This window comes from Branchiostoma lanceolatum, chromosome 13 (genome assembly GCF_035083965.1).
Source record: "Branchiostoma lanceolatum isolate klBraLanc5 chromosome 13, klBraLanc5.hap2, whole genome shotgun sequence".
NCBI classification, from domain to species: Eukaryota; Metazoa; Chordata; class Leptocardii; order Amphioxiformes; family Branchiostomatidae; genus Branchiostoma; species Branchiostoma lanceolatum.
The window spans coordinates 16,611,994-16,624,458 of NC_089734.1; the positions used below are offsets into that span (position 1 = coordinate 16,611,994).

At 40.2% G+C, this 12,465-nt stretch overlaps 2 protein-coding genes across 2 annotated transcripts in view; both read left to right on the plus strand.

Moving 5' to 3' along the window:
• LOC136447519 (tryptophan--tRNA ligase, cytoplasmic-like) overlaps positions 1-6,799 on the plus strand; it is a 32,594-nt gene extending 25,795 nt beyond the window's left edge. The window contains exons 4-11 of the mRNA XM_066446521.1: positions 1,426-1,534; positions 1,919-2,038; positions 2,658-2,840; positions 3,172-3,272; positions 3,658-3,770; positions 4,149-4,322; positions 4,872-5,012; positions 5,462-6,799. Coding sequence (XP_066302618.1) covers positions 1,426-1,534; positions 1,919-2,038; positions 2,658-2,840; positions 3,172-3,272; positions 3,658-3,770; positions 4,149-4,322; positions 4,872-5,012; positions 5,462-5,620 — 1,100 coding nt within the window. The 3' untranslated portion in view covers positions 5,621-6,799. The remainder of the gene's footprint in view (positions 1-1,425; positions 1,535-1,918; positions 2,039-2,657; positions 2,841-3,171; positions 3,273-3,657; positions 3,771-4,148; positions 4,323-4,871; positions 5,013-5,461) is intronic.
• The window catches only part of LOC136447520 (uncharacterized), a 268,540-nt gene that overhangs the window by 133,855 nt on the left and 122,220 nt on the right, over positions 1-12,465 (plus strand). The window lies entirely within an intron of this gene.

Consider the following 12,465-nt stretch of genomic DNA (forward strand, 5'->3'; position numbering starts at 1 on the left):
AAAATCCGTGACATGTTAGGGCGCGTGACATCTTAGGGCACCCCCCCCCCCCGTTAGATGACATCCTCTGGGCAACCTAAAGTTAATGCGAGCGTGTAAAGAAAAACAAAGTTGCATATAGTTGGATAAAAACGTGACATCATTATGACATCTAAGTGGTCTGGAAGGTTGAAGAAATAACACACAGTATATGGTATTCTTTTTTAATTTTTTATTTGTTCTTTCACATCTTCTATTTTTATTTTGGAAGACTTCGTAAGTTTTCCGATTTTATTTTTTTTTCTTTAATTTACGCCATATAATTGCTTATTTTCTAGCTTTTTGTGAGGTTATATATTAGGGTCGAAAACTTCTTTTCAAAACGTTCGAAAATTGATGCTCGCAAGGATGTCATCAATATAATCAAGTCAGTGTGGCCTAAAGATACCGAGCCCCCATTATCTCCAGCTGGTGTAACAGAATATTGCATATTTACCCATGTTATACTTTAGTAGCTATAACTTTTGAGATTTTGTATCTCTTTTTTCATTGTCTGCGGTTTACCTTGCTTCTTTCTCTAACAAAAAGATTGCCTCTATTGTAGGTTTTAGACCCGTAAGAAACGTACAAATGCCGGACCCTACATCTGCTTGAAGATTAAGCTTTTGGGAGGGGGGACTCTTATCCACCATGCAATAGCTACAGCTTGATTATTTCGCAACCTAGAAAAAGTGACTCAGTTTGCTTGAAATAATGTTGGCCCTAACAGTACATAGTGAGACTAAAAACTACGAGCACGTAGTACTACGCAGAACGTGTGCGTTTGAAAGAGACACAGGGCAATTAGCTGAATTATCTTTTATCAATAATTGGATTATCAAGACAAAGTCAGGCGCATTGTCGACTGGTAGAAACTGCTTAACCTTTGAAAAGCCTGCAAAGGGTCTTGTAGTTTAATGTTTCTCATCGGGTACTAGTATGTCGACGAGTTTTCGTCCCCCGACAAAACTATTGTCGACGTTTCACTCTACTGACAACAATTATTGCCCAGAGGATGGTGACAGACGGTCAACGAAAGTTTGGCTAGGTAAATGACACTTGGTTTTGGAAAAAAAAACTTTGTTGTCCAGTGTTTTATCAACCTGATAAAACTATTCACGAGTTTTGTGGTTATAAAAAAGTCATAACGGTATTTCAGTGAGTGGTGGGTCATTTTCATTAAAATCATTTCATAAGTGTTGCACAGAGGTTTCTTTCGACACAAATATATGAACATTATACACGGGATGTTAAACGCATAATGTTATATGCTTTGATCAGATTCTCAAACTCAAGGCAAAAGACAACTGAAAACAATTACAGGCCACCTCTGTACATTCCTATAAGCGTCGATACAGTAATGATGACAGTGATTCTCAATTCAAACTCGTCCCTGTGTCGGTACAGAAAAGTTTGGCAGTACGAAGATAGAAGACTCCCTGATAGAGAGGATCGCCAGGCTGACCGGGAAGCCAGCCAACCACTTGATGCGGAGGGGAATCATCTTTTCCCACAGGTCAGTAGGAAGAAGCGCATCACGCGTTTTCTTTCGGAACTGCAGCGTTTTATGTGAGAATTCGCATCTTGGACAAACGCCAAGTTGAACGTGGACTTTGAAAAGCAGACATGCCTGTATTGTAACTGTGAAATTCTTCATTCTGTGAGTTTATTTATGCTATATGTAGTATATTTGCATATTATCTCAAAATCTATGTATCATTTGTCACAATTCATTTTATGTAGTCTTTTTGTAATGAAAACACACAAGTTGCGTTAGATTTCTGCATGGTGCATACGTGACGTAAGAAATCAGTCTTCCTTGCATTCCTGGTTTCGTAAACCTTCCGCTGATCCATCTTACCCCTTTGCCCTTTTACATGCTGTTGTTCTTCACATCAAGGGATGTTGGATTGATTCTGGATGCCTATGAGAAGGGAAAGCCGTTTTTCCTGTACACCGGGCGTGGCCCTTCTTCTGAGGCCATGCACCTCGGCCATCTCATCCCTTTCGTCTTTACCAAGTAGGTCTGCCCCGCGACTGCAATCACCGACTTTTTCGACCAATCCTCTTGTCTTCCTCGGATCCTGAGTTATTTAAATGAATACCAGAGAACTGGTCGAAAACTCGGAGAGCCCTTATGTTGGAAAGTACCCTTCTTTTCAATGTTTTACACTGAAAATCTCAACTACAAGAGGCTGGTTTTAGACTGGCTGCCCGACCTGTCTTTCTGATCCGACGAACAGTCGAGATTAGAAATGCATCTAAGCGAGATATCAAAAGCACTTTAAAGCGATAGTATTCAAATAATACATTACGTTCCGCTCCATTTTGAACTTACTGCACGTCGACCATAGTACGTGGAAAAAAAGGCTTATATACAGTTCGGAATTTACATTAAAACTTCGGAGGGGTGGAGGATACATTACACCTAACTTTGCTAACCTGTAGTTAACGTTACATTCTACGTTCTTACGACAAGTATTTTAATCATAAATTTGTCAATTTTTATTTAAGATGCCTCCAGTATTAACTTTCATTTTGGTCTCCCTACCAACTTGGATGCTTAATGTCCCCCATTAGCTATCATCCAACACTGATGAAATTTCACACAAACAAACAACCTGCCCCCCCCCCCTCAGGTACTTGCAGGACGTGTTTGACGTGCCCCTGGTGATCCAGATGACTGACGATGAGAAGTTCCTGTGGAAGGACATGAGTGTGGAGGAGGCCAGGCGTCTGGCGAGCGAGAACGCCAAGGACATTATCGCCTTCGGTTTTGACAAGGAGAAGACGTTCATCTTCTCGGACATGGACTATATCGGGCGAGTAGTTTTTTTTTTTTTTTTCAAAGTTTGGATGGAAATTCATCTGAAACACATTCGTTTTGTGGATGCCATCACAGCTGCTATTCTAGAAGGTATTACCCTGATGGTGAGAGCACAGATTTTCTTACGTCGTAATTTTGAATTTGCCCTCCACCATGGCGGACAGTACTTACACTATAGTCTAAAATCAAATACCAGACAAAGCTCAACACCTACGATGTTCTTAAAGTATGTCACATTTTTATCAAGCTATGCTGATTTTGATGTGACCTGGATTTAGTGTTTATTTGCGGTTCCTCTATGAACCACGAATATGATGTTTTGACAGGTCGTCCCCTGACTTTTACAAGACCATCCTGCGTGTGGAGAAATGCGTCACTGTCAACCAGGTCAAGGGCATATTTGGCTTCAATGACAGCGACTGTATCGGTAAGTATATCTCTTTCAACGCCTCTCTCTTTAAATCTTTCTTTCTCTTTATATTAGTCTCTTTCTTGAACATCAGCTTGAGTGAATGAAAGAATGTGTTTGTTTATGTGTACATGTTTGTTTGTTTGTCTGTGTGTGTGTGTGATATATGTATGTATGTGTGTGCGTTCGAGTGTTTCTGTGTGCGAGTGAGTCTCCATGTGTTTATACGCGTGATTGATTGAGTGAGTAAATGTTTGCGTGACCAGTTAGCTTGTGAGCTTGTGGGTGAGCGTGTACGTGGGTGATTGATTGATTTACTGTGACAAACAAATAGCAAAAGAACGCTGAATAACACAAGTGGCACTGAAGAAATACATTCCATAACGACCATCGATCCTTCCAGGGAAGATCAGTTTCCCCGCCATCCAGGCCGCCCCCTCCTTCAGCTGCAGCTTCCCGCAGATCTTCGGTGGGAAGAAGGACATCGCCTGTCTCATCCCCTGCGCTATAGACCAGGTAGGAATCAATTAACCAACCACTCAAGCAATCAGCCTATCTACTGGTCTTTTTCAAATGAACTTGCAATAGCATAAATGTGTATAAAACTGAATTATGTAGATTTTATAGATATTTACTCAGGACTTTTTTTCCAAAGTACAAGTACAAAGTGACTTTCTCTAAGGTTACACCTTTTAAAATCAAGTTGTAAATGCATACAAGTACGTTTGATTAAAACGCCTCACTTTTTCTCCTTTTTTATTCCCCTGAGATAGTATATGACGTACATGTCCTAAAAGTCTCACTGTTTCGGCCTTTACCGCACGGAACATTAAGGATTTGTTTCATAAAGACTATGTGAGCATGAGCCCGTCTGATTTCCCATTTCTTCTGTAGGACCCGTATTTCCGGATGACCCGTGACGTGGCGCCCCGACTGGGCTACCCCAAGCCGGCACTGCTCCACTCCACCTTCCTCCCGGCCCTGCAGGGGGCCATGACGAAAATGAGCGCCAGCGAAGCCTCCACATCCATCTACCTGACCGACTCCGCCGAGGACATCAGGGACAAGGTTTGGCATGATTACACGTGGGAATCAAGCAATCCAGGGTGGCACAAACCCAGTCCTGGTCGCTCAGCGGTATAGCTCAGTGATCGCAGAATCGGCCCTCTGGGGAAAGACTGTCCTTTTTAGCCAGCTATACAGCACACATTTCAGGGACCCTTTCCAATACGGTGCAACTAAATGTACAGAACACCGACCTGTAGGACGAGCCCAATACAGCTCCCTTGACAAATATAAGAAGAACTGAAATAGATCCAGTGTATCAGATGTGATCAGTTATCAGACAGTCAGCCTAGTGACCTGTCCATTAGCTTAACGGAAACTCAATTCGATAACACCTTTTAATCACCCCTGCATACACATGAAAGTTTTCAAGAGCTATCAAGAAAGCCAGGACTGCTGATGCGCAACACAGACGAAAAGAGAAAAGTTGCTTAACTTGGGGTCGCAGTGACTTCTGTTTTGGCCATATATGAAGACGATAAGAGGCGAAGAGAATCTACAATTTTGCCTAGTACTACCGAGTCCTTATCGTTTTTCCCCATCTTGTTTCAGATTAACAAGTACGCGTACTCTGGCGGCCAGAGCACCGTGGAGGAACACCGCCGTGTGGGCGGGAATGTGGACGTGGACGTGTCCTACCAGTATCTGACGTTCTTCCTGGAAGACGACGAGAAACTGGCAAAGATCGAGAAGGTAAAAAAAAATTGAAAGAAAGCAAACAAACACACGCAAGCAAACACCGCCTCCCCTATTCAATTATCAATCAGTTGTAATAGATAATATTGTCATGGATTTATATCTATCTATATCTATATATCTATCTATGTATATATCTATATATCCATATATATATCAATCTCTCTCTCTCTCTCTCTCTCTCTCTCTCTCTCTCTCTCTCTCTCTCTCTCTCTCTCTCTCTCTCTCTCTATATATATATATATATATATATATATATATGACACAAAGATAGATCGATCGATCGATCGATCGATCGATAAATAGATAAATATAGATATATAGATACATCTAGCTATCTATATCTATCCATCTCTCTCTCTCTCTCTCTGTCTACATATATACATATATAAATATCATAAATGATACTCGTTAGACTAAATATATAATGCCCTCATCTCCTGTAGGACTACAGCAGCGGTGCGATGCTGACCGGCGACCTGAAGAAAGAGCTGATCTCCGTGGTGCAGCAGGTGGTCGCTGAGCATCAGCAGCGGAGGCAGCAGGTCACTGAGCAGATGGTCCAGGAGTTCATGACTCCCCGCAAGCTCAAATACAGCTACTAAAGACCCGGTTACCCCATCAGCAAAACAAGTGTACACGTTATAGAGAAGGTCAACAACCATCCAACAGAACGATGTTGGCCTTACCAAGGTTTCCAACTTCTTCATGGTAACTGGGTTTTTAGTCCTGGGAAAAAAAAGATGTGTTTCCTGTAACCCTACCGAACCAGAGACTTACTCTCTAGCCCCTTACTTCGATCAACCTCTGTCATGCAAGGCATGAAAATCGAAACAGACTTCTGAATTTTACCTTCCTGTTTTTCACCTAATTACAGATCTGGGCTATGAATAGTTAATGTAAGAATGTGTAGTAAACATTGTGCTTCTTTATGTAGTTTTCTTTTAAATATACTTGTGATTGTACAATATATACGTGTATTATTACAATATGGTGTTAACAAAGACGAGACAGACTTCCAGCTAGAACATTTCAGTTTTAAATTGTTAAAATGTCTTTGTTTCATCACTACCTACCAGCCCCTATTTTTTCAAGGCTGAAACCGGAAACACTTTTTTTCCTTAGGGCTCAGCTATTGCAAAGAACACCCGAGCATTGGTCGAGAATCTATGTTGCATAAAATGTCTTCCTGTTAGAAATCTGCAGAACTTTTGTTTTATGTTGCCGCAAGTTCGACATGGTCCGAAACCATTGGCGTATGGGGGACGGTATGCGGTATTGGCGGTTTTTAGTCGATGGTCGTTACTTTCTTAATGGCTTCTTTATTGATTCAGTAAGGCACTAAAGCTATCTTCATAATTTTCGTTTTTACCTACGTTTCTGACTTCATATTCGAGAGGACAAACAAACAAATCAGCGATCAAACGTTAATATAAGTACAGTTTCAAGGATCTAATAGGACAACTCGATTCAAATCGATACATAACTGTACTATGTGGCCTTTGACCCCACACAAAGAAAATTCATGGTGTGTTCTCTCTTTGTGTTGGGTCAAAGCTCAAATCGCACAATCTTTGTTATTTTTAATAATAACTGCCACATAGGCGTCTTGATTACTTAAGGATATATCACATGGATGGTAAACTATTCATAGCAATTTTCATGATAATGTAATTGCTTTTACATCAGTGGGCTTATTAAACGATTCCTCCTATAGTTCAGCTAGCGTTTTGCTTGGAAATGAATGATATAAAAAAGAAAATAAACTTGCGTGAAAGAAACTATTTACGTTTTGGTGACTGTATGAACTGATCCTGAACAAGGCAACCTCACAACCCAGCGAGTCGACCTTTTTACCTAAACCAAGCCATTTTTAACTCTCTCAGTCTTCTGTTGTACAATTTTTAGCCCACACTCCTGTCATGTTACAATATTCAAAGTACAACGGACACACCAAGACAAACATGCACACAGACCGAAAACGATACCTCCATTTTCACGTTTGTGATAAACTTTGTATATGGTGCTTTACTGAAATGAATATGGATAATGAGGCGTATGAATATTGTTTTTTCTACTTCAGCTTTTTTTTATTTGACGTGAAAAAAAGGTGTTGAACATGGTTACAAAAGAAATTGAAAATCGTCACCGCAGTTAATTCGTATCGTTATTACCATAATTGTACATCTGGAGTCGAAATAAATTTGCATGTTATACTGTTCTGGCACCATTTGATGTTGGTTGACAATGTTCTTTGCATACGACGACTATATTGGTGTTAAAAATGCGACCCTAGAAGTAACCTCTACACAGTTCATGACTGAAGTAGTTATTATTTTTTGTCTTACGTTATACGGGACCGCATTCTTTAAACTTCAGCAACGACACCTAGCTTCAGTCCGTTGTAAACAAATAAAACCTTATTTGTGCAACGTAGAGTTGATGAATACAATTAAATCCTGTTAGATATGGTTTACAGTGTATGGGATTAACGATGCCCATGTTCCGTACTCAAAGCTTAAAGGACAGTCAAAATGTTAATGCATTAATTACTTGCGTTTTTGGAGTTTTGAGTGCATACAGGGTCATTCAACTCATGATCCGTGGATGAGGCATGTTAATGGCGGGTAATCAGATTATTTCAATTGATGACCTTGATTACATCCATGAAAAATAAGGTATTGTTTATGATATGCCAGTCTGTGCGTTTGCCTCTCTGTGCGTGTCTGTGTGACTGTGTTTGTCTGTCTGTGGTTCCGAATATTTGTCAGCATAACTTAAGAACCTCTGAATAGATTGTCCGCAGCATTAATAGCAGAGCTGGATAATGATTATTATACAGGGCGCTGACGAGTGGCGCTGAGGTAGGCGTTTACTTTACATTTAAAGTTCTGTGAGTCCTTGAGGTTCACAATGTCTTGCGGGAGGCTGTTCCACAGCTTTACTGTAGCAGGGATGAGGGTAGGTCTTGGAAAGATGAAGGTCACGGTCAAATTTGGCCCACGTAATGTTTGTTTGTTATTTTGTGACCTCAATTATGACGTTTCCAACCCAGGGAGACCTAGAGATTCTGTCCCAATGTTTTTAACCATGAAGTGCCCTACAGGCCTTGCTGTGGCCATCAAGGAAATAAAATTACTGATCCACAAGTGATTTTTGGTTATTCATTGTTTGCATAGCTGGAGCCACTAACATCGGCAGATGTTACTTAAAATACGCAAACACCACTGGTTAGAACATTCTACTCAGAGGTTTAATTTACCAAATAAATTCACCAAATAACAACGACTACATACTTGGCATCCAGGAAACAAACCATATATGATAAAGATTATCATAGAAACGTTTGTAACCTTAATCTTTTTATTTTATTTTGTTCAAAGCAACATAGTAATTTGTCATCCAATTACTTATTGTCAAATTGCAATTATGTTTACCTTCACAGAAGTAAACATATTGTTTTTGCTACGTTTTCTCTTCTTTCTCTTCTTCTCCGCACAAATATAATACAAGAATATCTCCAAAACTAGAGCTCGGAATAACTTAAAATCCTTGGTCTTTTTGTCCCATATGGATGCCAAAAATGATTTTATGCAGCAAAAACTGGTGTAAAAACTAGCATTTTAAGCACTAAATGGAACTTTAGAATCTTAATAGAATGCCGAACGAAGTTTAGAAGGCTGTTCCAAATAGGATCCGTGGCCGCGGGGTGAATGACCGCAGCCTTGGAACACGCTGTCGAACTTGTAGAGCACAGTTTAGAACGACGTTCTAAATGAGTTCCACGGCCGCGGTGAATGAGGTTTTACTGTAAACCAGCGCCACTATCCAAGCTCGGCTTCACAACGAGTCAACTTCAAACCACACTTGAAACTGTGTTGGTTATATTGCAAGTGTTAAACGCATACCGACGATGCCGTACATCGATTATTATTGTTACCTCGGCTTGAGGAACCTCTCCTGACCAGGAAGTAAAGATCGTCACCCATCAAAACGCCAATAAAGCACGTATATTATACTAAGGAGTTTACACACCAACGTTGCGTAAATTTGGTGACTGTTTCCTAATTGTAATATTAATGACATTTTCAATGGAGACAAAACAAGTAATATCGATTCATTTGTACCGAGGGCGTTTTATTTTAAAACAAATAGCGTGTTTAGGCAGTCAGGAAGTACAGAAAAGTTCATATGATTCTATAGGAGTCAATGGTGTTATAATATTAAAGTTTTCATATGATAGAATAAAATATTGACAAAATAACTACACATCAATGTATTGTTAATAATTATTGGATGTAAACAAAAACGCTATACATGAAAAAACTGACGTAATTCAGACTTTTTGTACTAGGAAGAATTGTGTTTTTCCCCCTTATAGCAACAGGATGTTCCAAAGAAATGATTTGCATAATCGGAGCGTTTTATTTTTGTCTTGGGTGAACAAAACCAAGTTAAACGACATTTTCTGGCAAAAAGAATAGTCTTTAACCTAATAGTAGTAATAATAGTCTAATAGTCTTTTTCGGAGCAAAAACTCACCAACGAGCAACTGTATCAAGACCTGCCACCAGTTACAGAGATAATAAAAGCAAGAAGATTGAAATTGGCTGCTCATTGCATCAGACATCCTGATATGATAGCCTCCAGACTTGTGCTATGGGAGCCCACAAAGGGGAAAAGAAGCCGTGGAAGACCAAAAGGCACCTTTATCGACACAATCAGAGCTGACACTAACCTTACTAAAGTGAAGGAAATCCAGTCCCTCATGGAGGATAGGGTGGAGTGGAGGAAGTTTTCAAGCTTGGTTCGAGCGGGAGCTCGGCCAAAGTAAGTAAGTAAGTTTAACCCAACAATAAATGCATAGGTTATGGATGTGTACATGTGTTTGCGGCGAGGTTATTATTCACAATTATAGAAACCTATATTAAAAGCGATATTATGGTTAAGAAATGGAAATAAAGAAATGCTGAAATTTTTATGGTAGTGACATTTACTAGCATTGTTTGCGTAATAACTTCATACTTTTATGATTTTAAAACCGCCAAAAATCGTGCCCTACGATAATCCCCTTAGTTTCGCGAGCCTACAAAAACACCGGCCACGATTTTCAATTAGTTCTCACATCACAACAATGTCATTTTGTTTGCATCATGGACGTTTCTATACACTGTGATAGTGTTATTTGAAGTAATCATGTTTAGAAATGACTAAATAAATTGACTTTCAAAATCCAATTCTTTTTTACCCTAATATTGCTTGGGTTTCAGTAACAAGTAAACAACATATGTTCTCTTGTTTTCGATTTTATTTACATATTTTGATCTTAACCTTTTTTTACAAGTTTGCGGACATGTAATGATATGTTTTATGCTTGTCCTTTTTCTACCATGCACTGCAACTGTTTCTATCATGACGAAATTATACGTTCCTCTTCTACTAGTTGCCCCCCCCCCCACTACAAAACAAAACTCCAAGACTGAACTCGAGTATCATACAAAAACATCAAAAGTATCAAGTGATCGCCCTGGTTTTTCATTATTAAGCTCTGATTATAATACAACAAACTCTACATTTCAATATCAACCAGTCAGGGTGTCATACTTGTACAAAACAATTATTACTACTAATAGACTTGTCCTGAATACATGTTCAACTTCAAAGCAACACATATTATGACATATGTTTTTACGTTTTTCCACTTCTCTTGAGTAATGATGAATCTCAGTTTAAACAACAATTTAAAAAAAAACAGGAAATGTAAGACTTCAAACATATATACATGTGGATTCTTCTAAATATATAGACAAATGCTATCATTTTCTCATTTTGTCACCACTAATTCTATTAATCGCATTAAAAATTACAAAAAGTTTCTTTTTGAATGATATGTAATGAAAAATAGCAACACTATTAGTACTACACTACTTTGTTAGCAATGTTATTTCAAATGTCGTTGAAGAAATAGTTCGCATCTAAAATTAGTATCCTATTTATCATGCGTAGCCCTAGGTCCTCCTGTGTGAGTGATGCGGAGAATCGTCGTCTGAAGCCTAAAGGCACCTATGTGCTGAGGCGACCGCCCTAAAGCGGGCGCATACCTCTAGCCAAGCAGAAACATGTCCGGGGAGGGCGTGTGGGTACGCTTCAGGCTCCAGACGTGGCCGGAGGACCCGGAGCTCACATGAAAGTGTACTAAAGGGCACTATACCTTATTTACATAGGGGGTATGACGTCACACCGTCTGACCAATGGCTGTGCATGTTAAATAGTATCCTATTTATCATGCGTAGCCCTAGGTCCTCCTGTGTGAGTGATGCGGAGAATCGTCGTCTTTCGCTTTCGCCGTCTCTGGCTGTTGAGCCCATTCCTTCCGTTTTATTCTCCACATCAGAACATATTAAGATACTTGATGCCTTCTCACCTCCCCCTCTCTCATCTTAACTCTTCCCAATCATCCCTTGCTCATCTCCCTTATTCTTATCTTTATCACCCCTCCCTTATCTTACCCCTCTCTCATAAGATGCCCACTCTCATGCCACTCTCACTTTTGTCCTACCCCTTCCTCATCGCGCATCCATCCTACCACCAGCCTTTCCTTACCTAAACCCCTCTCTTACCATCCCAAACCTAAGAAAAACTAATCTTCCCCCTCCGATGCCTTTCTAACAGTTTGTACCGCATAATTCTTAATACCTTATTCCGACAAAGTCTCAGTCCCGGACGAGTGCAGTTATCGTTCAAATCCCTCAGACAAAACCGCCGTCTATAGCCGGAACCAGTCCGAACTCCCTATTAAACCTCTCTGTTAGGGTAAGTAGCGAAACAATTTCGCCTCACCAATTGGTGTTGTCTGACCCTACATCTCACATCGAAGCTCAACAATTTTCGCTGCCATAAAAGCAGAACGACCACACGCCGCCTCATGGGCAGACAACAATGAGGCATTCAAATCCACCGATAAACCTGGAATTCTACGTTCCCTTGTTACAATGACTTACAAAAAAAAAAGGTTTAACCGTGTCAGAGACTGCGCAGTATACCCAACGCCTGCTTGAACTTGAACCGCGCCCTTCATGACCAGATGGATTAAAGCCTTCCTTAGACCTTACCCACTCAAGCTGGACTGTCCGATACTATTACCATGGAACATATTCAGACTCCACCTATACCCCTGACTTTCCCAGCCAAAATTACCAGAGCCACGCGCTCCGCTGGCTCTTAAGGCTGAAAATTAGTGGATGACTTGACCTGACAGAAACCCCAAATTCAGTCCTCCCAAAATTCAACAGCCCCTTAACAACATGAGACTACGCCCAAAGACCAACAAAATGTTGCATATCCAATTCAGGAAGACTCATGTCACACACCATCGGTTTGCTCCCAGAAAAAGGGGAACATTCAACGAATGAACATTACGAGGGTGATAGGTGTTATCCCCAAGGCTGAA